General features: G+C 32.8%; 1 protein-coding gene across 1 annotated transcript in view; it reads left to right on the top strand.

The window, feature by feature from the left end:
• Nucleotides 1–1,895: 1,895 nt before the first annotated feature.
• Np (serine protease notopleural) overlaps nt 1,896–27,147 on the top strand; it is a 31,094-nt gene continuing 5,842 nt past the window's right edge. Inside the window, exons 1-2 of the mRNA XM_085942965.1 lie at nt 1,896–1,920; nt 20,006–20,183. Coding sequence (XP_085799091.1) covers nt 1,902–1,920; nt 20,006–20,183 — 197 coding nt within the window. The 5' untranslated portion in view covers nt 1,896–1,901. The remainder of the gene's footprint in view (nt 1,921–20,005; nt 20,184–27,147) is intronic.

Raw genomic sequence — 27,147 nt, 5'->3', positions numbered from 1 at the left:
TCTAGTGGACCGGGTACTGCTGAATCTGCGTCAGCAGCGGATAAAGACGAAGTCACCACTGTTGAATATTATGATGCTGATAATGACACGATTACAACTGATGCTTTTGATTATGGAAACGATACAGGTGAGAGAATCATTTGTATCTATTTTTGAAGTTATACTTCTTCTGGGGCGTTTGGTAGAGAGTGAAATTGAGAGCTGCGCGCGCACACCGTTACGAAAGTGTGTATAAAGTATGAAGTTAGCTGCGAATCAGCTGTGTACAAACGCAAGTTTGATAGTAGAATAGTTCCGTTGCGTAGGCAACGAATTTATTAATGTCGGCCATTTGAATTTCCTTACGTAAACAAACGATTAAACGTCAGAGTGACAGTTGTTACTTTAAAAATAAAAACAACGAGAAATAATTATATAATATAATAATATAAGTTAAAGTGTATAGAAATAAACCAACGGTGCTCCAATAAGCGGCCCATTTTCTTGCGTGTGTAATTTAAGAAGATAATTAAGAGCTAGTCGAAGTATTTAGGTTATCACAAGTTTTGTTTTTGTTTTGTTACGCCAAAGAAGTATAACTTCTAACGCGCGTACATAAGTATACACACAGATTTTTTTGACCTTGCCCGATCCTGAGATAATGAAAAATTCACGTTTTTTAGACTTTTCTTAAGAAATTTTTCGATAATGTGGATAAATCTTTTGATTTATGGTATTAGCAAAAACCAATGAACAATTTGTCCATTTTTATATTGATATAAATTTTATACTGCTTTTGACTTTATGTCAAATGCTTCAGAATTTTACGTCGAGTGTACTATAGGGTACACTAACTCAATTCGTGATTTTTGTCGAAAAGCTGATTTTTTCCTTATGGGGGGGGGGCAGCATAGTAGGTGCCTGAATTACCTGTCCAATTATTTCCTCATAAAAATGGGGGGAAAAAAACTACAATACGTATATTATGTCATGGAAAAGCCTCAATTCCACAATCTAACCCACCGTGTAGTTTCTACACCTGTGGGTCTATTCTATACTTATAGACAGCTAAAGTGATAGATATTATCAAACTTAGAGTAGGTTTGTATCAAGGTATTAGCACTTATTGTAACAATTACAATAAGTGCTAATACATTTAATATTAATTATTTTAATATAAATTAATTAATATTAATTAAAATTACAATTTTATATTTTAACAGCAGCAAGAGAGGCGCTGTTAAAATGTAACACTTATTGCAACAATTACAACCAACGTATTATAATTGTTACAATAAGTACTAATACTTTGAGACAAACCTACCCTAAGTTTGATAATATCTATCACTTTATCACTTCAGCGGTCGATAAGTATAGAATAGACCCACTGGTTATAATTGATCGTATCATGAGGCGAAAATATATGACACAAGATATTTACAGTTTTCATTCCTAGCAATGTTTCATCAGCAGTCATCTGACTGACGTTGGCACGCACTTGAATGTTCTTTGGCTTGAATCTAAATCTATGAGGTCTTCCATATATGACGTGTTGCTCGAAGGGGAGTCTGAAATAATGTAATACTAATAGAAAAAAGGCAAACTAAGAATCATTTTCGACGTTTTTTTTTTTACAAATCCTCTACTCACTGGGGTACTTATTTTGAAAATACTGGATATTGAATTTCATGTTTTATAATAATTCCATGTCAATTCCTTCCTCATTGATTTTGATGATTGGCTATGGATGTTTTTTTATTCTAAGAATAATTCACAATAAAATAATTTATTTTCTTACAGAATCCAGTGGAAATGTGACATTATCACCTGATGATTTTGGCTCCACAGAAAAGTCAACAGTTTCTCCAATCGAGATCATCACATCGACCGGCTCTTCAGTTGTATCTGCCGACTCCCTCAATATGTCCGACTATAAAGATGGTAAGAATTTAATTATATTTTGTATCACATTCAAATGGAAAAAAAGGTATATACTAACAATGTTTTTAATTTAAGGTAATTTTATATAATAACCAATACATACCAGCCACAAAACGTGGTCGATTTTCGTCTGTACTCTGTAATCAAGCTTCAATATTGGGACCATACCTAAAATAAAATTTGATAAAAATAAAAAGGATTACAAATTATACACATTTATATTTTTAAATAAAATCGACGTTTTTTGAAATAAACATAAAAATTATTAAAACGATGAATTAGTCAAAAATCTACACGGTAAAAATTGAAAACTTAATAAACTAAATTTTAATAATAAATATGACCTTAAAATATAATGTAATAATAAGATATTATGGTCCTGTCAAATTCACATTTTATAACATTTTTTTACAATTTGTAACGTTATCTTTTTCATATTTTCAGATACATATTTATTAATTAATACAGTTGAAATTGTAAATTATCAGAAAAATGTCTCAAGTTGCAAGCTTCGTATTTTTCCGCTAGGTGCCTCTGCTGGTATTCTGCTGGTATAAGCTTCGCCCTTAAACCAAACTATTACATATAGTTCAAAATTATTATTCTATCGCACCACTTGTACAATAATATAAAAGTAATCAACTCTATATTAGACGATTTTTTTAAAATATATTTTTAAGATATGAGGCGTCTAATTATAAAGAGCGACACATCCACAATTTGATGTTTGCGGGAAACAACGTTTTTTTATTTCAAGCTTCAATTATTTGTTTTAACGTGAGATTATTTTTTCCGTTGTATTCTACGTCGAAATTAAATGGCAATTTATTTCAGCCGATAAACTCTTAAATGTAATAAATATAGGCAAAATAAAATTGGACGTAGCGCCACTTGAACCTCACTTTTTGATTTATTCCGCATAAGGCACATATTTCCGTGGCACTGTCATGAGTTTACAGGATGCTACAGCATGGGAGACGCCATTTCCAACATTGAACGTTCCCTTATTGGCTAACTTAAACAACCGCGAAATCAACCAAGCTTTAAATAATATGAAACACGGACTTGGCGCTTTTTGTAATAAATCGAGACATAAAATATTTTTTTTCGTAGGGTTTTGTCGCGTTTTGGAATTTAGAGATTAATGCATATTGTGTAAAATTATACAAAGAATACGTGCGTATTTTTTTCTCGATTTTGACCAAATGTGGACTTATCGCTTTTTGGAATTAGACGCCTCATATAATATCCACCTTGATAGTATGGGAAATATTGATCCCAGATTAGTTAAACGGCTTTAAAGCCAAAACAGAATTCAGTAATTATAGTTTAAGCCAACGAGGATTGTAATTTTTTTTCTGACTCATAGAAACATCTTACAAATGAAAAGTTTTCAGTTAGGGCAAAAAATCCTCTTGGTTGAACTACGTTTCATACAAATCAGTCGACATTTCATTGACTTCATATCGCATAATACCAATAGGACAATCATTGAACGGCAACAAACTTCTGCGAATTCAGTTAAAATACTTTCCTATATCTATGCTATATCAATAGTTTTAACTAATTTTTGATACGTAATTACCTTTTTTAATATTCGGTATTAAATATAAATATTACTGATTGTTGTATTTAGTTTGGAAGCTTATTAGAATTATTTCAAAATGTGAAAAATATAATATGCTTAGATACACACTATCAATTACCTAATCGGGAAAGTGCTGATATATAAAAATTTAATTCGGCTTGAATGCTTTTATATCATTTGTAAATCATCCCGATGGTTTCGGTCAATTTTCTTTCGTACAAATAACCGCACGCGATGCCAAGTTAGTGTTAAAAATGTTTGTAGATAACGTAACACTGGCGTTCATTTAACTCGTGAGATTTTTTTTAATCAACCGCAAGCCGTGAAAACAGATTCATTGTTTCGTAATATCAGATTTTAATCGTCGACTATCATTTTTGCCTAAGGTCATTGGCTATTATGCCAAACAAATCAGTATTTCCTGCACACTTAACAAGTACAATAATTATTCTCTGTTACTAATTAGGTATAACGTTTACTTAAGACAGATAAAATGTCATTTTTTTTAATGTATAGAATGCAATTAAAACTTGGTATTCACAACATAATACAGAAATTGTTTTACAACACATTATAAGATTAATTATCGACTACATTTATGTTTCTATTAATGTAATGCTAGAATTATTGTCAATTGCCAAAACTATTTGGAAAGGGTAGAAAAGGACCTATTACAATAATATAGTAACATGTAACATGTAAATTGTACATATTACATTTCACCGTGAGCTTTCTTACCGGAAAGAGATGGCCATATACTATACGATGAAAAAATTACGCGTTGTTCGTGGAGCATTGCAGATTCCTTCAAGAATGAAAACCTAATCTAACTTCACCTAACCTAACCTAGCAAATAATCCAGTAGATCGGCTATTTTTTTTTAAACAATATGTTTGCCGCTGGCTTTCTGTAAACCGACAAGAACCGCGTTTTATTTAGACATGAATATTATCTTAGTAGGTACTATACGACCCAAAGAGGTTGGTTAATATACGACCATATGTTTTCGATACAACATTTCACGATGAAGTGTGATACGGCGAACTGCATATGTATAAATTTCCGAACACGCAATAATATATATCAGTAACGAAGGGTGCCTCTTGAAGGAAGGTAGTCTGTGGTAGATAACTGAAAAAGACCTAGGACAGCGATATTTACAGGACAAGAATTTTAATTTGGTTTAATTTCAGTATTTCACTGATATTCACTGAAAGTAAAATACTATATTTTACACTTTTATATATATTTTTACGGCGTCCGGACCTCCACAGGGTGGAGGTTGTATTAACATATTTTTATTTTTACAAGAAGTGGATATTAACGACTTGCTCTAGCTATTGCGTCCATACTCTGACAACAAACACAGATGAAAAACAACATGACTCGGGACTCGAACTTGTGACCAACGACATTATAAGCCTAACGCGTAACTGCCCGGACATTGTGAGCGTCAATAATTCACTAATTATATTTTACTGAAAAAAGCCCTACCGGGAATGGAAATTTTATAAAAATTGATGTTTTGTAAGTAAATATAAAAAAAATCATTACAACTGTTAATTTGTCAAAAATCTTAATGTAGATTAAAGAAAACTTGTTAAACTAAATTTTAATAATAAAAATGATCATAAAATATTAATTGTAATATTAAGATGAGATCATTTAAGGAATTCACATGTTGTAAGGTTTTTTTTGTAAGTTTATATTTGACTTTAAATAAAAAAAACCATTTTGGTTTCGTAATATTTTTAGATTCTTATTTATTAATTAAAACACGTTAAAATGTAAATTTTCAAAAAAAACGTCTCAAATTGCAAGCTTCGTGTTTTTCCGCTAGTAGCGTAAAAGTAGTAGTAGTAAAATAGAGTCAAAATATTGACAATAAAATAGATAGAGTCAGGACACCGCCATCTTTAGATTAATAAAGCCTGAGCATAGCTTATTGCACAAGCAACGAGTGATCCACTGCTATACTATTTATTGACAACGTACTTGCAGGCAGAGTTTGGTATTCTATAATGACTGAAGAGTATAAATAAGGTTATTAGTTATTGTCGTTTAGAATCGACTGTCACATTGACAAACAATCCTAGTGCATTATGATATTATTATACATAGAAGAAGTTTACTTACTTTGATCGTCACTTCCAATTATTAATAACACATAACCACCAAATCAGATGAACTCCAAGGTCTCCAAGATACGTTAAAATAATCTGAAAGAAATCTGAAACTAAGAATACTCCGACAAATGAACACGACAGACGCGTCAGTATGAGCACTCTATAGACAATGACAGGTCATCCATAGACAACGGGAGGGGCGAAAAGTAGGACCAGTCGTGTAATGTATCGGCTTCCTTCTTCAGTGGGCAATGGTCAGGATCATTCCAAATATTAGTTTTAGACTACTCGCACATGCTTATATTTTTTAAATTAAACTATTTTTTTATTAAATGTATAATATAGTCGATTTAAGAATATGACTAAATCTTTAGTATTATATACTGAATTAAAAATAGTTTAACTACAAAATGTTCCCATATTTTATTGTTATTAAAATATTATAAACATTTTAATGATATCTGATTGCTATTCGATTTTAGTTTTAAAACCTTTTCGTGGAAGTAAACATGTCATTACGAAAATCACCTATTTCTGATCATCGGAAAATCAGATACTTAATAATATTGTAACCTGCAACCTTTTTAGAGTTAATGACCTAAAATTAATATAATAAAATAATAATATATTCGCCTGAAACTATTAAAAAAGTAGGATATTGTGGTCAATGGGCATCAATCGCTATTCTGAATCAGTGTTTTCCAATCTTTTTACGTACACTACACCATTCAAATTATAAAATATATTATCTACAGTCTACACATTACTTTTTTTAAAGAATTATTTTTAATGTTTAGGATATTTCACTTGAAGAAATAACCAGATGCTATTCTTTATTAGAAAAGTTTATCATGGTAACATAATAATATAATAGGTATAGTATACTTATAAAAAAAACTAGAGAAACGTATAAAAAATTCATAATAATTAAATGTGTGATGGTTTTCTCGCCTTTTCATTGACGGAAAAATTTGCTTTATATTTGAAGAAGTTAATCATGTTTACAAAATAATATTATGTAAAGGTTGGAAAGCTTTGCTCTAGAGCAGGGGTAGTCAATATTTTTATACCTAACGCTCACTTTTGTATCTCTGTTAGTAGTACAATTTTCTAACCGCCCACCGGTTCCACAGTAATGGTGATATACAAAGTAGGGAAGTAACTTTATTTTATAAAATTTATAAAGTAGAGTTACAGCAAGTTAAAGCATATAATAATAATTAGTTACCAAATATTTTATGTCAGACTTTCGCTAAGTTTAGCAGAATAAATCTTTATACACCATCTTACTGTAGTTAAATCTATCTTTTTAAAACACCTACCGTCCACCATGAAAGCTGGAACGCCCACTAGTGGGCGGTAATTACCAGGTTGACTACCCCTGCCAGAGTCTAGACTATAATATTAGACAGCATAGATATAATGTATACTTTATATTACAACCTTATCTCCAAAAAGAACACTTTAGGAAAAGTACAATATTTTTTAATGGAATTATGGCCCTATTATTTTAAGAATTTCGGGTTTATGTTATGAATAGTCTCACAATGAAAATTCTGCGACAGTTAAGGCGAATCCTCTACCAACCAGAGTCACTTAGTAGAAAATACAATGCTTTCGATTTGAGATATTTTGTTGATAATTGACAATTTGAACTGTATTAATTAAAAAATATGCACCTGAAAATATTAAAAAGAAAAATATTTTTCTCATAAAGTCCCATGTGTTTTAACAGATTTTTGGGTACTGTTCGGTTATCAGGAATACAGCGGACAACAAATTTTGAAAATAGCCGATAAACTGGATTATTTGTTAGTTTAACCTAACCAAACCTAACCTAACCTAGCCCAACCTAACCTAACCTAAACTAACCCGAACTAACAAATAATCCACTATATCGGGTATTTTCAAAATGTGTTTTCCGCTGTATTCCTGATAACCGAACAGTACGGACTTTTGTTTTTACCATAAATGGATGTTAGCCACTTGCCCAACCTATTAGGTCTATACCTACTCTGACTCCAAAAGCAAATCGAAAAAAAAATGTGTATTTACCAGAACGATGAACCCACGACATCATAAGACGACGCGTTAGCCGCTCGGCCATATTTCATTACGCCCAAAAAACTTTTCATAGTCTTCAAAAACATTTACGGCATAATAATTCGACGAGTTCACTTATCGTTAGCAAATACTTTGCGCAATTTTTACGATTCCAATGCGTAATATTAAAAAAATGAGCTATACATCGATCAGCATAAGTTAAGTTGTCCGCTAAGTGAGGGCGCCACATGCTAACATTTGATATATTATTATCATTCAATAGGCGCTTTTTATACTGTGACAAGCTTAGTTCTAAATTCGAATACCTGACAATTTATAATGGTATATCTATAACGTTATCTATTACTCTTTATTATTTTTACATGTTTTAGAAAAACTAAAAGGTAGGTACACAAGATGCTGCAGATGAAGTGTAAAGTTGCTTTAAAAATAATACCATTATAATATATTCATCTGCTTAAGTGTTTATTATTGACATTTAAATACCCTTATCAAAGTGTTAACAAAACTGTCATACATAGAAGAAATCCCATTGAATATAATATTATTATTATGATGTACCTATAATAAATTATTACGATAAATTTTATTCTTGGTATTTATTATAAAGAGACGTTAACCTTTAATAGAAAAAAATGAGACTTTTTTTAATGTATACCTTTTTCATGACAAATATCTATAAATTTAAAACAGATGCATAGACATGTACTAAGCTAATTTAAAAGCAGTAAATGGTTTTATGTGTGTGTGTGTGTTTTACGAAGCCTTTTATATACGTGATATGAGGGATACTAGATAAATACTGCGATAATTGTGCAGGTAATAATAAAATCATGTAGACTGCAGTGGCGAGGGATAAAGGTAGGCTGTTGAGATCCGATATAAATAGTGCACACTAAACTTTGTGAGTCATACTTATTTATTATGATTGAACTAAGAATAGGTACTACTTGCAGATGGTGCCGGTTAGTTTTCAAAATTCAATTAAGCCCTGCCTAAATCAAACCATAATAATTTAGGTATGCTATTGGCGATCCGACAAAAATATTGCACACTTTTTCAGTCATAGGTAGGTCGGTGCCTACTTAGATTTCATATCATACTTTTCGTCGAATTAAGAATAAGTAGGTACACATTACAGATGGTGTTGGTTAGTTTTAAAAAAAAATCATTAAGCCCTGCCTAACCAAACCACAATTGATAAAAAATATAAGTACCTATCCAAAATTATGTAGGTATAGTTTAATGGTATAATTTTAGATATTTTATAGATAAACGAATATTTTCTGACTATTATCTATAGTGGCTTGGATTAGGCCGGGTTTAATGTAGACTGTAGTGGCGAGGGATAAAGGTAGGCTGTTAAGATTCGACAAAAATAGTACACACTAAACTGTCAGTCATACTTATGCGTTTCCGTTGAACTTGGAATACATATTTCCGATGGTGCTGGTTAGTTTTTAAAATTCAATTAAACCCTGCCTAAACCACACCATAATAGTTTTGGTATACTTAGGGCGATATGATAAAATTATACATACTTTTCGTTCATACTTATTTGTTTTTGTTGGATTAAGAATACATATAACACATATTTTTGATTGATTTTTTAAATTCATTAAGCCCTGCCTAAACCAAACTATAATAGATAAAAAATATTATTCTATCTATAAAATATCCAAAGTTATGTATGATTTAATTGCATAATTTTAGATATTTTATAGATAGATGAGTATTTTTTGACTATTCTCTATTATGGCATGGTTTTCACAGTGTTTAATTGATTTTTAGAAACTAACCAACACCATCTGTAAATTGTAGTCGTATTTAAATGAAAACAAATACGTATGACTGACAAAGTTTAGTGTGTATTATTTATGTCAGATCTCCACAGCCTGCCTCTACCCTTCGCCGTCCATATGTAGTACCTTAGTCGGAACTTAACTCGTAATAACTCTGAACATGCCCCTCTAAAACAAGAAGCAAGAGAATATATAGGCGATCGCGCTGGACGATAAAAAAACAACAATTATGACATTGAAATGTTGAGGACCGCAAGTAAGACATTCTCAACATTTATTTACAATGTCGCGAATATAAATATTCAATTAAATTATACTATTAATTAGATTTTATTATCGCTACAGCAAATTAAACCTACTTCCTAGTCCAAAAGTGCACGATGTCATATTATTATGGTTATCTACGTATATTTTATTTCGTCTAATACATCTAAAATAATCGCAGTTTGTTGTCGTTAGTTTTGTAATCTTTTTTTTTCGTATTCATTGGAAATTTTTTAATTTTAGAGTTTTTAAGTAATATTTTTGTTACTTATTATAACAATCAAACGCATTTTTTATCGAAATATTTAAAAAGCATTTTTGATCATTCACATTCACTTTTTCGTGGAATGAAATAAAGATAAAGTACTAAAAACTACGACCATTGTATTGGTATTAATTCTATTACTTAAATTGCTGCACGTGTATTTTTTTGCGAATTTAATAAATCCATCGGCGCCAAGATGACAATAGACCATTCTTCCTGGCACCCAGATGGCATCAACAATTAATCGTCCTCACCCCTACCCGTATTATCCTGTTCTCTCAATTTTCATATCGTCTCTGTTCTGGCAGAACACACTAACTGGAGAATACTAGTTTTGAGTAATTTGACTTTGAAGTTGTTAAAATGTTTGAAATGGTCTATCATGTGAGTTTATTAAGTAATCGTAAAAAGGATGACTTTAAAATAAAGACTGTTTATTTATTAAGAAGGTTTCCAGACGGTATAGTTTGAAATAAGGAATATTTTGGTATAACTAACTCAATATGTCATTTTTTCGAATTAGTGTCTTCTGCCAGAACAGTGACGATATTATAGTGTAATGCAAATTTTGTTATGATTACATCATAATGTTATGTATTGGTGGATTTTTTTTTACAATACAACCTAAAATAGATGATAATAAATACTTCATTATGGTTCTAACTGCACTCCTCAATTTCTTAACAGTCGGTTGGATACCATTGTGGATAACTTCACATTGTCCGTATATTGGTCTATAGATCATTCCAGACTCAAAATATATACCATACATCACGTCATATTACTTAACCATGACTGACGTATTCAACCAATGCTTTTCTCTCTTAAAACTTCCCTCTATATTATATATTATGAAAATTTACACTAATATACAAAAGTATGTAGGCCTCCGAAAGTGAATTATTAACATTTAAATGTGTAATATTTTATGTACAAAAGCTGTACTTAACTAATTTTCTACAAGTAGTGCATTGTAGAGGTTTTGTATAATAACCCTACAACTGTCATGTTGTTGTCTATGGTCATTTATAGACCATAGACGACAACGCAACTGATATGAAACAGTTGTCTTTCGGCCTTCCTATAATGTAGTCGACACGTGCCACTGTTCCGTGTCTCTCACCATATCGAAATTCCAAAGTATAATGTAAACTTGATTAAACAGCACACTGATTCCGAGCTACAGATAATAGATACATCATCATAAGACGGGGATGATCCCTATTATACGAAAGCTTTCATTCCACTCTTATTGGTCCTTAGCTTCTTAGCCACGTACTTTAGGGCGACATTTAGTGCCCCTTGGGTGCCGTATGATAAAGAAGTACCTACATAGACGTCGCGTTTGCTTTTGAATTCATGCATTTGTGACGTGATTGTACCAATTTACTCTTAGCCGGCTCTCACATCAAAACTAGTCTCATAATATTACTGACGTCATCGTTATTCACAAAACACAGGTTGCCAAATGGAGCTCCGCAGATTGGTCGAATGCGTCTTTTTAGTTTGAAAAAAAAAACATCGGCTGTTGCAATCGACAAGTATCATGCTTCTCGGGTTGCGAGTCGAAAACGCCAGAACACATACGAACACCTACGAATTGGTCATTCCTACACCGGCTCGCGGTCTTCATATGAAACACCGGATCGACGTTCTTGGAAGGTTTTATGTATGGTTGTGCGGCAGACGAGGCCAGTTTAGATATGAGAACCGGTTTAAGATTCAGGGAAACTTTCATTCATACAACTAAATAAATGAAACCCTTGAGGTACGAAGCACAATGTATAAAATATTTCGTTAAATCTGCATACTTTTTTAATTCTGAAAACTGTTTATAATAATAATATGATAACACTTGGAGTATAACCAGTGTATCAATAATATCCCTTTTCGCCCACGCACGCCTCGTATATTGTAAATATATATTATTATATATGTGTAGATATATATTTAAAACCACTGCCCGTGTGACTTTGCCGATACTCTGCCATTGTCTTGGGAGATCAGTCCGTCTGTGACTACTTGTTGGTAAACAGCTTTCGGTTCACATCTCCATCTCGTATATATATGTAATATAATATGAACATATTATATATCGCTGCTAAGCGACCGGAAGATTAGATATACGATAGTAAATTACAAGTGCAAATTAAGCACGTGTTTTAACTTTGTGAAGTGTTTTTTTTAATGCCAAATAATTATTGTTTGTGATTAGTTTTTAACATAATATATATCTGAAAAATAATACAGCTTAAAGTTTATTAAAAATAGTTCATAGATTCTTTGTTGTGTGAATCATTGATTGATATCAAAACAATTAATATTATGTACATTAGTGTTGTGAATATTAAACAAGTTTTTCGTGATTTAGTTTTAGTTGTATCCTATCTAATAATCGAAACCGGTCCTGATTGTGTCTCACTGTACGATCTAAATAAAACATAAAATAATAATATAGTATTATATTATGTCATATTATTCATTGTCTAAATATATTTTTAATGTATTTAAATTTTTTCCAAGACTGATAATGTTGCCAGCGATATAAATGTAATATTTCTGTGCAATCAATTTGTTCGCTATTAATTAAAGTTACCGACCATTTAAAAATAAAAATTATATATATTTTTTTGAATTTTTTCAATTCCAATAAGAACATATAGGCCTCCACAGAGTGGAAGTTTGAACAGATTTTGTTTTTACGAGAAATGGATGCTCAACCTATTAGCGCATCTATTCTATACGCAAGACTGCATTCGGTCCGCTACGGCAGCTAAATGGGGTAGAAAAGAATCGAATTATTAACATTTATTGTAACAATTACAATAATTTAGTTATACTTGTTGAAATAAGTGCTATGTTTTAACAGCATCTCTCTTGGCTATGATAAATTTTAGACTGAGATAGACAGTTTTGACAGTTCAGACAGCTTATTGTAATTGTTACAATAAGTGTTAATATTTCGATACTTTCCTACCATATTTAGCTGCCGTAAAGGCCGAAAGCAGTCTTGCATATAGAATATATGCGTAGGTCCATACTCTGACTCATACACAAATTGAAAAACAATATGTGTACTTGCCGACCCAGGATTCGAACCTGGAACCCACGACGCCAACGCTTAAGCCGCGCGGCCATCGTGGATATCTTTCATGGGCACTTTTAATTTAAATTCATGTAAATTCAGTCAAAGCACACTTGAGTTCATGGTGACCTAAGTCTTGAGTAAATGCTCCTGAGACGTTCACAGTCATAAAAAAAATACTGATGCTTTACGTCAAACGTGGGGTCCCATGATACGTCTGATTAAGACCAGGTGTGGTTTGGTAGGGTCATTAACTTCAATGATAAAGGAATTGATTAATGAGTACTCCGCACATGCTTATGGAATGAATGTCGAATATTCTATTAATAAATTGTTTTCAATGAAGATGACTTCATAAATAGTTTTGTTCAGGAGGATATTCTTTATTAATAATTATTTTATTTTACTTTAGTTAATGGCTAACAATTAAACCTTTTATTTAACTAACAACACATTATTAACTTTATGAGTCCATATACCAGTGATACTCTTTCTATAGCAGATATATTATATTAGTAGGTATAAGGACATTTGCGCCCATGTGTGCGAGCGGTAACGTGTGGGCTTATAAAGTTATTGATCTCGTGTTTGAGTCCCGGGTCTGGCAAAACTGTGTGCTTGGACCCAAGTAGCTAACACCGATTTCTCGTAAAAATAAAAATCTTTCACGAAACCTCTTCGTGGGTCAACCAAGATCACCATCTTATTGTAGAACAAATTTAAAAATGTATAAGAACATTCTATCAATTAGCGTATAATTATTTAAGTATATATAAAAAATCAGACAATAATTTATTCAAATTGCCTACTTAAAAATTAACTATTAAACTCAGTGTGATATTGAAGGAAATTAATAATCATCGTGACATTACAATTTGTTACAAAACAATAATTGTTTATAAACTACTTTGCTTCGTCACAAATAATGTTTTATACTGTGGATTGGAGTTTCTACTTTAAAATAATGTGAATATTTCTAGTTTGTAGTCAACTAAATTAGTTACGATAGTAGATTTCTTTTATTATGTATTCCTGAAAGATGTAGGGAAAAAACCCTTTCATACCTATTAGAAAATTCCTTGAAAAAATCAATCTTGAACCAAGTAGGATTTGTGTCCACATTTATTTCAGCTCAGGGAAGCCTTTTGCTAATTATTAAGCCAAAGCCATGACACTGAATAATTTTGAATTACAGTGGTAGTGCAATAAACATACAACATAAGCGTGAAGTTCGATAGTTTTCACAGAAAATATGACGTATTCAGAGTGACGCCGAGCGAGAGAAAACTATATAGCCGGCTCTCACATCTAAACTCGCCTCGTCTACCGCACAGCCATAAATCAAATCTTCTAGGAATGTCAATCCGATGTTGCATATGAAAACCGCGCACATCTACCTAGCGACAGTCTGACACGTAACCTCTCGAAACGTATATATATTTGAATGCGGCGACCAGCGAGCCGGTATAGGAATGACCGATTCGTATGTGTGTATTTACGTTCTGGCGTTTTTGACTCGCAGCCAATGACATTAATATGGACAAATCATCTGGAAAAGAAAGTGACACTCACTTTATTGTCGGGTGTACCGAATGGCATAATCTGTTCTAACGCCATTACAATAAAGGTAATATTGCTATAAATTCCTGATGCTTTTTGTTGGGTCTGCCGAATGGTTCGGTTTGAACGGGTTCGCTCAAATGAACATTGACGTTAGAAACACTGCTCTAACGCCATTACAATAAAGGTCATATTGCTATAAATTCCCGATGCGTGATAACGCATAATGGAAATTGCGTGACGTTTACCTATACATGCGAATGCGCGAATTTACTTGCTTGCTACTGTATTGAGTGCGTCGTCCATTAATAATGTCATTGCTCGCAGCCCAAAACGCAGGCGATTTGTTGATAGCAGCACTAGATTTTTTTTTTCAAACTAAAAAGTCGCATTCGACCAATCTGCGGAGCTCCATTTGACAACGTGTATTTTGTGAATAACGATGACGTCACATCGACGTATTCGAAACGTTGCAGGCGAGACTAGTTTTGCAAATTGTTGCATGCGTGCCAGTGCAGCGACGTCCGTGACAGTGGGGTTATGATCACGGCCTTGGTCAATAATAAGAAAAGTCCATTGTAAATGTAAAGTTCTCACGTCATGTTATTGTTTATTGTACAACTTAATGTCAATATTATCGATTATTTAAATTACAATAACCCGTTTGAAACATGTGATAGTATTTGAAATAGCCGAAACTAGTTTATGATCTAACTGGATGTCATAAATTACATTTTTTTAGACAATACTAACTACTATCACAATCAACATTAATGCCCCAACAATTCTGAGCGAATCTTATCTTCCACCATATCCCTTTATCTTGGACAAGTGTCCTCCGGGTTTCTGCGTCGGCAGCTCTAGCATATTTATTGATCAGCGGCGGAAGGATGGACTTAGGCTGTTAGGATCTGACGTAAATAGTGCACTCTAATCTTTGAACTAAGTCTACAGTTTACAGGTAAAGTTGATTAGTTTTTCAAAATCAATTAAAACCTTCCTAACTAAACCATAATAGTTTTGGTATGCTATAGCCAACGCGTTGGTTTATAATGCCGTTGTTTCCAGGTTTGCATCCTGTGTCTTGAAAATACACATTGTATTTCAATTCGTGATTGGAGTTAGAGTATGGACCTAATAGGTTGAACAAGTGGCTTCTATCCATTTCTCGTAAAAACAAAAATCTGTTAATACAAACCTCCACTCTGCGGAGGCCCATATCGCATATATTCTATACACAAAGCTGCTAACGGCGCCTATCGAGGATAGTTTATTATATGTATGTATTGAAGCGGTTAATTGATACAATAAGTTAACCGTCTGAACTGTCCATATACTAAATAATTACAAGATAAAAAGAACTTTTTATATACTTACAACGTTTTTTAAATTTTCTGTTCAATTATTATGCTCAATATGCTCAAATCTTGTACTTGATATGAAGTAAATAAAAAAAAACAAATAAACAAATATATAATACTGAAATGTCATTTTGACATTTCATTTTCATTTCCATCGTATCGCACGTATATATTAATAATTTAGTTGCTAGTACCACCCCCTTAGCAACCAATAATAGTCTTTTACTTTTTACGGATTTTTCTGAATTAACTTTCCATACAAAACAGAATTAACTGAAAATGAATTCAATTCTGCTTAAAGATAGCTAAAAGTATTAAAAGAATGCATTGGCATCGTGTTCTGATATATTATAAAAGTTTCAAATGTCTAGCTGGTCAGGAAGTTGGTTAAAAATCGTTTGCAAGATTTGTACTGGACAAACAACTACCGGACAAATAAGAATACGACTTAATAAAAACGTTGTAAAATAGACGGTATTATCCGGTTATATGAAGCTATTTTCTTCACATATGATGCATATTATAGCTTCAATTTTATTATTATTAACTTACCTATGAAATATTATACCTTCATCTTTCCAAATAATATAAGCACAGCAACCACCTTTTCTATTAAAAAAATTAAAAATATTGCTTGTTTTCTAATTATGTGGGGGGGTTCAAAATTAGTCAGTGTGTAAGGCCTCCACCACCCTAACAGCGCCACTGAGCCGAATGCTCTCTCACTCGCATGTATTCAATATATCAGTGGCGAAGGGTGACTTTTGGAAACAGGTTGGCTGTGGAGAAAGCACACTTCTTAGATGTATTTACGGGAAATAATAAGATAATCCGACATAACTACTGATGAATAGGTAGGTACAAAAAAACCGATGAAATTTCAAAAGCTCACTGATAGTATAAAATTAAGCAATTAATTTAAATATAAACGCAAGATACGCTCAAAATATATTGAAAATATCCGTTCTTGTGAATTTGTTCCATAACAATTTATAATTTAACCCGTAAGCTAGACATTTTAAAATACTTCTATATTTAAAACACAGACTTAGATACACTATCAGATTTCAGCTTACATAATTGGCTGAATAAATTGTCTTAGTCTATGAATAAACTAACTGACAAATAAAAATCACGAGATAAATTATTTATTATTTTTAACAACAATCAATATGTATATGTGATTGAATCCCTAGAAATTATTTTTTTAAGTTATCTTATAAATTATTTTGAATAAATGTGCACTTACGTAATATGTAAGCGTAAGCGCTCCTTAAATAGCTTACCAATTTATATGGGCCGCCGCAGATTTCTTGAAATTATGAGAAACAAACTTCATATAAAAATGTTTTCGATTCACGCGAACGTAATCCATACAATATGTAAAGCAAAACGAGATGTCGCTTATTTTTTAAACCTTCGAGACATGCCATAAATGGTGCTTATTGAAATAGTGGAAAAGATCGTAAAATCATTATGACAATTATACGATAGATGTCGTTGGGCATATTGAATATATTATTATGTGATTATATTATTTAATATGTCAATATAAAATTAAAAAATATTTTTCTTAGGAAGGTAGGCTTTAAATAATCGCCTAGTATGGAGTCTTTACCACTGCCATATATACCATAATATTATACATTCGAATTGTTTATATATTTTTTAGTATACTATGTACGGTAAAAGTAGCATTGTGTAGTTGAAATGAATACGTCCTTCGTGCCTTGAAATTTTAAATCACACCTGTGAACGTAAATGCCATTATAAAATATAATTCTATGTATGAATTCGCAGAAGATTAGCTACGATTTCCTTCAAACTAGCTATTATTTATTTACTGTCAATTATTGACGTGAGGTCACGGAATACAATACAAAGAATTATAATAAACAGATTTTTAATATTGTTATCATTCTCTACTAGTTTATACTGATTAAATTTAATTACTTATAAAAATAATAACTATCCTAATTGGACGGTATATTCAAATAACAGAAAACGATCCCTGTTTACGATCTGGCCCAATTACCTGCATCATACTAAAATTGGCCGTAATTGATTATGACTATTTCTTTGCTTGCTTTACTTTTGTTTGGAAATTGATAAAAATTAAAATTAAACGATTTACCTACATGAAAGTGTGCACTCACTGCAACGTCCGGCCGTTGTGACTCGACGAGTCTAGGACGATTCAGCGCCGGGACAACTGGGCGCTACGCAATCGAATGAAATTCAAAAATAAATAGGCGTTCGTGAATTATAAACACTTTTAAAAAATATATTTAATTTTGCTATTTATATTAATTAAATTATTATATTAGTATATCATACTTGGTGAGAATTTAAATAAACAACGTAAATAATGATTTAAATGTGCATAAGTTAAAGTTCCAACAAGAAGAGAGTTCTTTTATTTTTATATAAAACCTCAGGCATGATAATTATTGTCAATTCACAATAAAAAAAATGTTAATAGCAAAATTAATTAAAATTACTAAGTAGTGGACAGAAACTGATTAAAATTCCTCGTCTGCTTTCTGTATAAAATCGTAAGGTACGTATATTTATTTCATTCGACACTGCAGCGCCCAATTGTCCTGGCGCCCAGTTATCCCATTCCCTGACTTGACACCGCTATACCCCAAACAAACCTTACACGTTGACTGTCTCCTGACTTTCTGCAGCTAAGGTCGGTATAAATGTATAACGGGGTCAAGTCACAGCGGGCAGATATTTAGTGTTTGCGCACTATAACTTACAAAATTTTGAAGGATCCTGAGGCTGGTTATGAATCAAGGTTATTGGTCCCTTGATCCAAACCACAAAAACCGGTCGCCAATAATAACGAAATTTGATAAATGCTTTAGTGCCATTCATAGCTAGTAGTATTAATTTCGCCATAATTAGATATGATACAGGTGACCAAATTAGTAAAACACATAGGCTAAATACACCTAGCTATATTTTTTGCAAGATTTTCTCTAGTATGTGTATTTCTGATATATTTATGATTTATGTATAACTCAATTAAATGGCTGTAAACTTTGATTAATTAAAATAATTATGAAGGAAATACCTACTCCAATCCGTATTTTTGAACGTAATGTATGATGAAACAATATGATAATTACATAAATATTATTATTTTATAATGTCATTGCGATTAGTAAATATCAATTTTGTGTAGGTAATAGGTAGTTTTTGCATTAATGTGAATCAATCCACATGAATTAGTCAGTGTTGTGCTTGCAGGACCCGACTCATTTCGAAAGAAATTTGTTAGTTTATAATATATAGGATTAAGAATGTATTTTTGGTAACAGGACAAAACAGAACATGACAAAACAGAAAATGACAAAATAGAACATGACAAAACAGAACAGGTGAAAAATGAAACATAATTTTTTGTGAAATCTGGTTAGGTTAGGTTAGGTCATTATTTCGTTGTACCTAGTCACCCAATCATTTTGAATATATTATCCTAAGCTTGCCAGCAAAGTCCCGTTTATTTGAGGCTTTATAGCGTTTAGGAATGCAGAAATTATGTATATAATTTGATTTATTATGGCGTATTGAAAATCTGTGTTATTAAGAATCTATCAACATAATAGATATAGGACAATTATTTCAATATTAAATTAATATTTTTCCTGAAAGGTCATAGTTATATTTATCGTTGTTCTGTTTTGTTACTGTTCTGTTTTGTCATGTTCTCTTTTGTCATGGAACCGTATTTTTGTATCAGTTGAGAATGCCGTATTGAAGCAGACGAAACCGATCCCAATCGTTGTTAAATTATATGCAATAAGTATTATATTATGTTACATTTTTTCTTGATTAATACAATGTCTTCCCATCAAGAATTGACAGTTAACACCATTAAAGTGATTGCAATTATATATGTGAAAAACTGTAACCAACATGTTGCTGACTGTAAACTCAACCATTGCCTTGCTCCTATCAGTGTGTGGACGAAGGCTGTGGCCAGGGGCGCGCGTCGTCGGTGGGGCGAGGGCCCAGTTCGGAAGGTGGCCCTGGCAAGTGTCTCTCAGGCAGTGGCGTACGAGCACTTACCTCCACAAATGCGGAGCAGCGCTTCTCAGTGACAGTTGGGCAGTTACAGCAGCTCACTGCGTTGACAGGTGAGATGAATATTTTTTTTTACTTATTCCTATCATATTGCTATACCTTCAGACTGAGCATATAGCAGTGGCGAGGGGTGGAGGTAGGCGGTTTTTGTAGTGAGTCATATTGATTTGTTTTCATTGAACTAAGAATACAAATTGCAGATGGTGCTACTTAGTTTTTAAAAATAACATAAACCCTACCTAAACCAAACCATAATAGTTTAGGTATGGTATGGGCGATCTGACAAAAATAATGCTCACTTTTTCAAGTATGATGATGTATAAAAATACATACTGTTACAGAATATTTTTAAAATTGATTAAGCCCTGACTAAACCAAACTATAATAAATAAAAAAATATTCTTCTATCTATAAAATGTCCAAAATTATGTATGTCTTAATGGCGCAATTTTAGATATTTTATAGAGCGATGAATATTTTTTGACTATCATCTAGTATGGTTTGGTTTACGCAGAGTTTAATTGAATTTAAAAAAACTAACCAATACTATCTGCAATCTTTAGTCTCAGTTCAATGAAAATAATACGTATACCTACCTGACAAAGTTAAGTGTGCATTATTTATATCCGATCATAACAATCTACCTCCACCATTCGTCACTGGTATATGAAAGCTTGCATAATATTGTTAGCGAGACACCAGTTGTTATCCATTTGCTCAAAATATACTGTGGAAAATAATAACTAGTGGGGATGCATTTACTAAGTTCTGGAGTGACACCCTGTAACCACAGAAGATCCAGCACGACGAAGAAGACTAGAAGAGTACCTAATTGTAGTTGTTGACATTTTTTTCTCACACCCCTTCGTTAGCATCCAGTATTACGAATCAGATAAAAGAACTGTTCGTTATGAATGCGTTTACAATGGTTTTCTCGTAACTACAATTTTGAAGGGATAGAATGAGTAGAATTTAGAAAACCGTTATTAAATCATGATTCATTCATTGACTTAAATAAAAAAAATCCCAATATTAAAGTGGACACGTTAGCAAAGAATGTCAAAAATCTCAAATTTACATGAATTTTCAATATGTATAGGTACACTCTTTATGTAATTTACGTAAATTTAATTTTTTTTAATCAGATTCAAACCATGTAAGATATAGGTAAATGGCAATATTAATTAAGTATTTGCGGCTTGGAAAAAGATGCTAGCTATGAAGGTTACATGTAAGTTGTACGTATGCAGTTCATCGTGGGACACTTATTCGTGCGCCGCAGTACGTGAAATATGAGTTCGTATAACATTTTATCAAATTCTTCGTTGAACATTTCACCGTGAAATACATTTGTACGTATCTTACAAAATGCGGCGATAGTTTGCAAATAGTAATATTCCAATTAGATTAACCCTAACCTAACCTAACCTAGTAAAGACATCTCCACATGTTTTAGCATACGTACAAATACACTCCACGGTGAAATGTTCAACGAAGAACTCGTCATTTGATTAAATGTTACACGAACTCATGTTTCACGTACTGCGGCGCACGAATAAGTGTCCTGCGGTAAACTGTTTACGTACAAATTTCCGGATACGAGCTATGAATGCTATGAATGCGGCTTAAGCGTCGGCATATGACGTCGTGGGTCCCATGTTCGAATCCTAGGTCTGGAAAATACACATATTGTTTTTCAATTTGTGTTTGATTCAGAGCATGGACCTATTAGGTTAAGCAAGTGGCTAACATTTATTTCTCATATAAACAAAAATCTGTTAATACAAACCTCCACTCTGTGGAAGCCCATATGATAATATTATTGGGATTAGATTAGGATGGTGAATAAATTTACATTATTTAAGGAAAGTTTCCATCGGAATTGGACGACGATGCTGTAAACACAATACGAATGAAGATTTGAAAGATGCACTATTATTGCAATATACGTGGAGTTTAACACCGAACTATATTCACTTGTTAACGTAAGAATGTTATCTATGAGTAGACCGAGATCTCTATAAGAAGGTTAGTTTTAAAGGAAATCATTTAGATTCTCTATTAGTAAATCAACGATGTATTTTATTATATCAATTATTTGTATTTTCTTCTGTAGTTCATAGTTCGTTTACTTCAAGATTTTTTCTTTTGACTTGTATACTGATGAAACGAATTAATATGTTTGATTTTAAATTCAATTTCACTCAGTCGATAGTATTAATTTGGATACATTAAACAGATAACATCCACAATATAAAATGTATTAAAGATGTAGATTTGTGAGGTACTGTTAATGATAGTGGTTATTTAATATTTTAATCACTCACATATTAATATTCCCCATTATGAATAACAAGTACGTCGCTGGATGATGCAACTCATTAGAAGACTAATGCAGTGTATTCCAGAAATAAATATGTTGATTACATATTATGGTCTAATCAATTTAGTGTATTTTGGTAGACATTTAGGAGACATCATTAATTGATATTATCTATTTGTACAAATTTAGATTAAATACGATGGTGCTTCATGACTACTGTAGTTAATTGATATTTTAAACTAACTATACTCCTCATTATTAAGAGTGATCCATTTTAATGATGAGAGTGTGGTCACATGAATTTAAAACTCGATCAAATGAGATGAAACATACGTCATTAAGTATTACTTAAATACGTAATGAGATTAATGACAAGACAAGACATTATAGATACCTACCACCAAATTGATTGAAATGGTGACGCAAATTTCTTATGAGCTTATACATAAATACAGGTAAAAAATATACACAATTTGGACAACATAAAAAAATATTTCCATCTGTCACTAATGTCAGGTGATTTTATCCCAGTGCAGGTCTGGCTAATAAATCTTAAAATAAAAAACGGTATCTGTTAAAAATAAATCTATAATTCAAAATGAACAGTGCTTGGTAATCTGTAAGACTATTCTAATTTTGGTATATTTGTAATTCTTGATATTAGCAATACTGACGTATGATATAAGCCAGAGGAGAAGACTCTATACTAGACTTTGCATATTATTAACGTATTTAAATAATAACTTGGTTATTTTATATTCTACAAAAATAATTTAATTTGTCAACGATATCAGACAATTTTGTCGTATAATGTAGAAATGTATTATTATCATCATCAGCCGGGGTCAATCCACTGATGGATGAAGGCCTTCCCAAGCTTTCTCCAACTCTCTTGGTTCTGTGTCGTTCGCTGCCACGTATTTCCGCCGAACTTTACTAGTTCGTCAATCCAGCGGCTTTTAGGGCGGCCCTGTGGCCGTTTCATGCCCCTTGGGTACCACTGGATAACGGCATTTGTCCAGCGGCCGTCCTTTCGGCGAGCAATGTGCCGTTCTGTATAAATTATAAATATATTTATACAGAACCATCTGTCATAGATTAAAAAAATGCAACAGCGCCTGCTCTTTTTAACTAGTGTATGTATCGGATTATTTTAAGAAGAATATCAGTTTTTTTTTGTATGGACTTTACCTCACGGACCTCAGCCACGTCTATCGTAATGTATGCGCCACAGTAGGCTCGAAAGGCGAAGCCTAAAACCTTTGCGCATAATAATATTATTTTAAAAAATAAAAATATTTTTTTTCTAATGATTTTTCATGTATATAAATGTTTAGAAAAATACGTTATTTATAATTTAAACTCAATCACGCCCAATTTTATATTGTCACTGAGGTATGGAAATTTCATCGATTTAGTCATTAGTGTGTACCCTGTAAGTATACCTGACAAGTGTGCTCTTTTTCTCTGATCTCCACAGCCTACCTCTTTCCAAAAGTCACCATTCGCCACTGAAATAGGCCAATCATGAAAGGTGTCGATGTGATTCAATTGGTATATTAAATGTGCAATAGTATTTAATGATTTTTCTCGTACCACTATAATATATGGGGTGATCATGTATATACTACATAGGTAACATGCATAAAAAGTGGTATATTATAATATATATTATGATAAACACGAATAGTCATCTACCCATTATAATAAAATCTAAATGCACGTTTTTCAATTGTTTATTCTACCGGACTGCTCAAACTGGTACCGATAACAAAATGAAGAATTTTCGTCAAAGGTGTCTTGAATATTAAAGATGACTTAATTAAAATTTATTTGTACGACGCGCTCTGACCCACATTTAGAAAGTGGCTTTTAACGACATACCTTACCTTACTAGTAATAACATTACATGGGTACTCACTTAGTTACTATCAGCTGTTAATGTGAAATCGTAATAATAATTAGAAAGAGTTCGTAGTATTTGGGAATTCCTCATTTGTATTTGTGGCATCATCTGTTGCATAGATAATAATTAGATTAAATTTAATGATTAAGAGGCAAACTCGAGTATAATATCGTCTCTGTTCTGGCAGAACACACTAATTCGAGAATACTAGTTTCGAGTAATTTGACTTTGAAGTTTTTAAAATGTTTGAAATGGTCTATCATGTGAGTTTATTAAGTAATCGTAAAAATGATGACTTTCAAATAAAGACTGTTTATTTATTAAGAATGTTAAAGTAAAAAAAAAAGTAAAATTTTCTTTTTTTATGTTTATTTTCTTATTTGCTTAGAAAAAAACGAATTAGTGTTTTTTGCCAGAACACATTTTGTCTTTTTAAGCGGTACTGATTGCACTAAGTGTTTTCTGCCAGGAGAAAAATGCAGAATATTCTCAAGCTATTGTCATAGTTTTAGGGAAAAATTTTACTACGTAAAATTATCTAGGTATTTTTATAAAAAAAATGAGATAGATACATACTGCAATAGTATATTCTTATAGAGCGTAGATATTATAAGTAGGTACATGTGTAAATAGTGACAAGTAGAAGACATATTAATTAAGGGAATTTCAGAGTAACTATCATTGGTGAAAAAGTAACATCGTTAGAGTCATCATCATCAGTCTGAATCAATACACTGCTGGATGAAGCCCTCTCCAAGCTGATTCCACTTCTCTCTGTCCTGTGCGTTGCGTTGCCACGTACTTCCACAGTACTTAACCATTTCATCGATCCAGCGGCCTCTAGGTCTATTTTGCGGACGTTTTGTATCTCTTGGGTACCACTGGATGACTACATTTGTCCATCGGTTATCCCTTTTTCGAGCTATGTATCCATCCCATTTCCATTTGTGGTTTTAGAGACCACTATTACATCGCAAACCCTTGTCTGTTCTCTTATACAATCATTCCGCTTTTGGGTCATTTTGCGTTATGCCCAGCATGCACCTCTCTATACCACGCTGTGCTACTATAAGTTTCTGGGTCTTTCCTTTACTTAGGGTCCATGTTTCACACGCACTTGTAATTACGGGAAGCACACACTGGTTTAACATTTTGCGCTTAAGGCGCGGGTCATTTTTGAAGACATTATTCAGACGGTCAAAAGTTTTTCAGCCCAGCTTCACTTGGCAAACAATTTCATCGAAAATACATCCACCTACAGACACCTTGTTGTCCCAGAAAATATCAATTGAGTTACTGCATATGCAGTGATGTTCCAAGACAAAATGCCGCCCCTAAGCAGTGCCGAAATGCCGCCTCATTTTTTTTATACCTACCGTATTTTTTATCATTCTTTCATGATACCAATATCTAAGAAATGTGTTGTATGGATACATTACTAACAATACCTATACCACTAAATCTAATTTAAATACATCTCTACTTCAATAGACAAAAAATATTGTGAGTCCACGGTTTCAGATAGGTACATTTTAAAATACACGTAACAACTTCCAAAGCTCGCGAATGACTGGCAAAAATATTTGGATTTTTTTTTTAATTAGGGTATGTAAGTATGTAGGTACATACCTATAATTCAAATGCAATACGCTAATCTGCGCATGTGCGCAAGGACGTGACGTCCAAAGACAACGGAAGTAAACTAGGCATCGCGAGACATCGCGAACCCGGCAAAAAATTACAGTCCTATTAAACCTTTTTAGTAATTATGAATACACTTTGTTTCCAACCAGTGAGCTGATTTTTTTTAAGGAAAGATATTTCCGTTATAACTAAGTTTAGGTAGCTATTTCTGTATACACCTAATGATTCTCCTCGATTGTCCGCTCTTCGGGTAACTGCCGCCCCCAAGCGACGCTCAATCTGCCTACCCCCACGGGACGTCACTGTGCATATGGCTCTTGCAGACGAATCATAAAATAAATTGCATCTCTCATAATTATTACGAAAAAGTGTTTCAGCAGTGGCTTAATAGAAAATCAACCATGTGCATGTAGTCAAGTTACGTGGTGATTCGTGAAAGGCATGACCACTTCTACGACTAGAAACATGACTTTCCTGGTTTCCTATTGCCTCGGGTAGATATATCACAAATGAAACAATTGCGTCTTTCATGTTAGAAGAGTCACGTTAGCTTTGTTAGTAGAAGCACATATTGAATTCGTAGTTAATTTGAACACGAAGTTGGGTGTACAGAGGGGTGGAGCCCATATGAGTCACGACCTTCGGCCATGAGGTTCCTACTATGAAGAAGAAGAATGATGGTAACGCCAAAGTAACCAATACACTGGCTGGATACAATGGCACCATGCCTATATTCTTGACAATGGCCAGCGTTAACTAATATACAAAGTCATACTGCATCTCTCATATACATACGAAATTAAGATGCTCACACAGTGTAATTCTAGTTAAGTAGTGAGGAGTTGGATTCACGACTACTTCCGATGCTGCTACCGTGACTTTTCGTGTATTACTTGATATCGTCTTAGGTAGACGAATTACAAAATAGACCGTGTAGGTATATCATATTGTGCAGGTGAATCAGAGGTGCGTTCGCGGTGCCCATCGAGGATGTGAGGAGTGAGCATGGCATGGTGCTATATCTTTTCGTGTATATGTACTATCGTCTCAGGTAGACAAATTGCAAAACAAACTTTATATGATTCCGACGAATCCGATGTACCAAGTTACGGAGGTGAGGATTGAGAGTCACGACCACTTCCCG

Source organism: Rhyacophila brunnea, unplaced genomic scaffold (assembly GCF_057557595.1).
Source record: "Rhyacophila brunnea isolate RB1 unplaced genomic scaffold, BYU_Rbru_1.0 scaffold_15, whole genome shotgun sequence".
Taxonomy (NCBI): Eukaryota; Metazoa; Arthropoda; class Insecta; order Trichoptera; family Rhyacophilidae; genus Rhyacophila; species Rhyacophila brunnea.
This window is presented reverse-complemented; position numbering and strand designations above follow the sequence as displayed.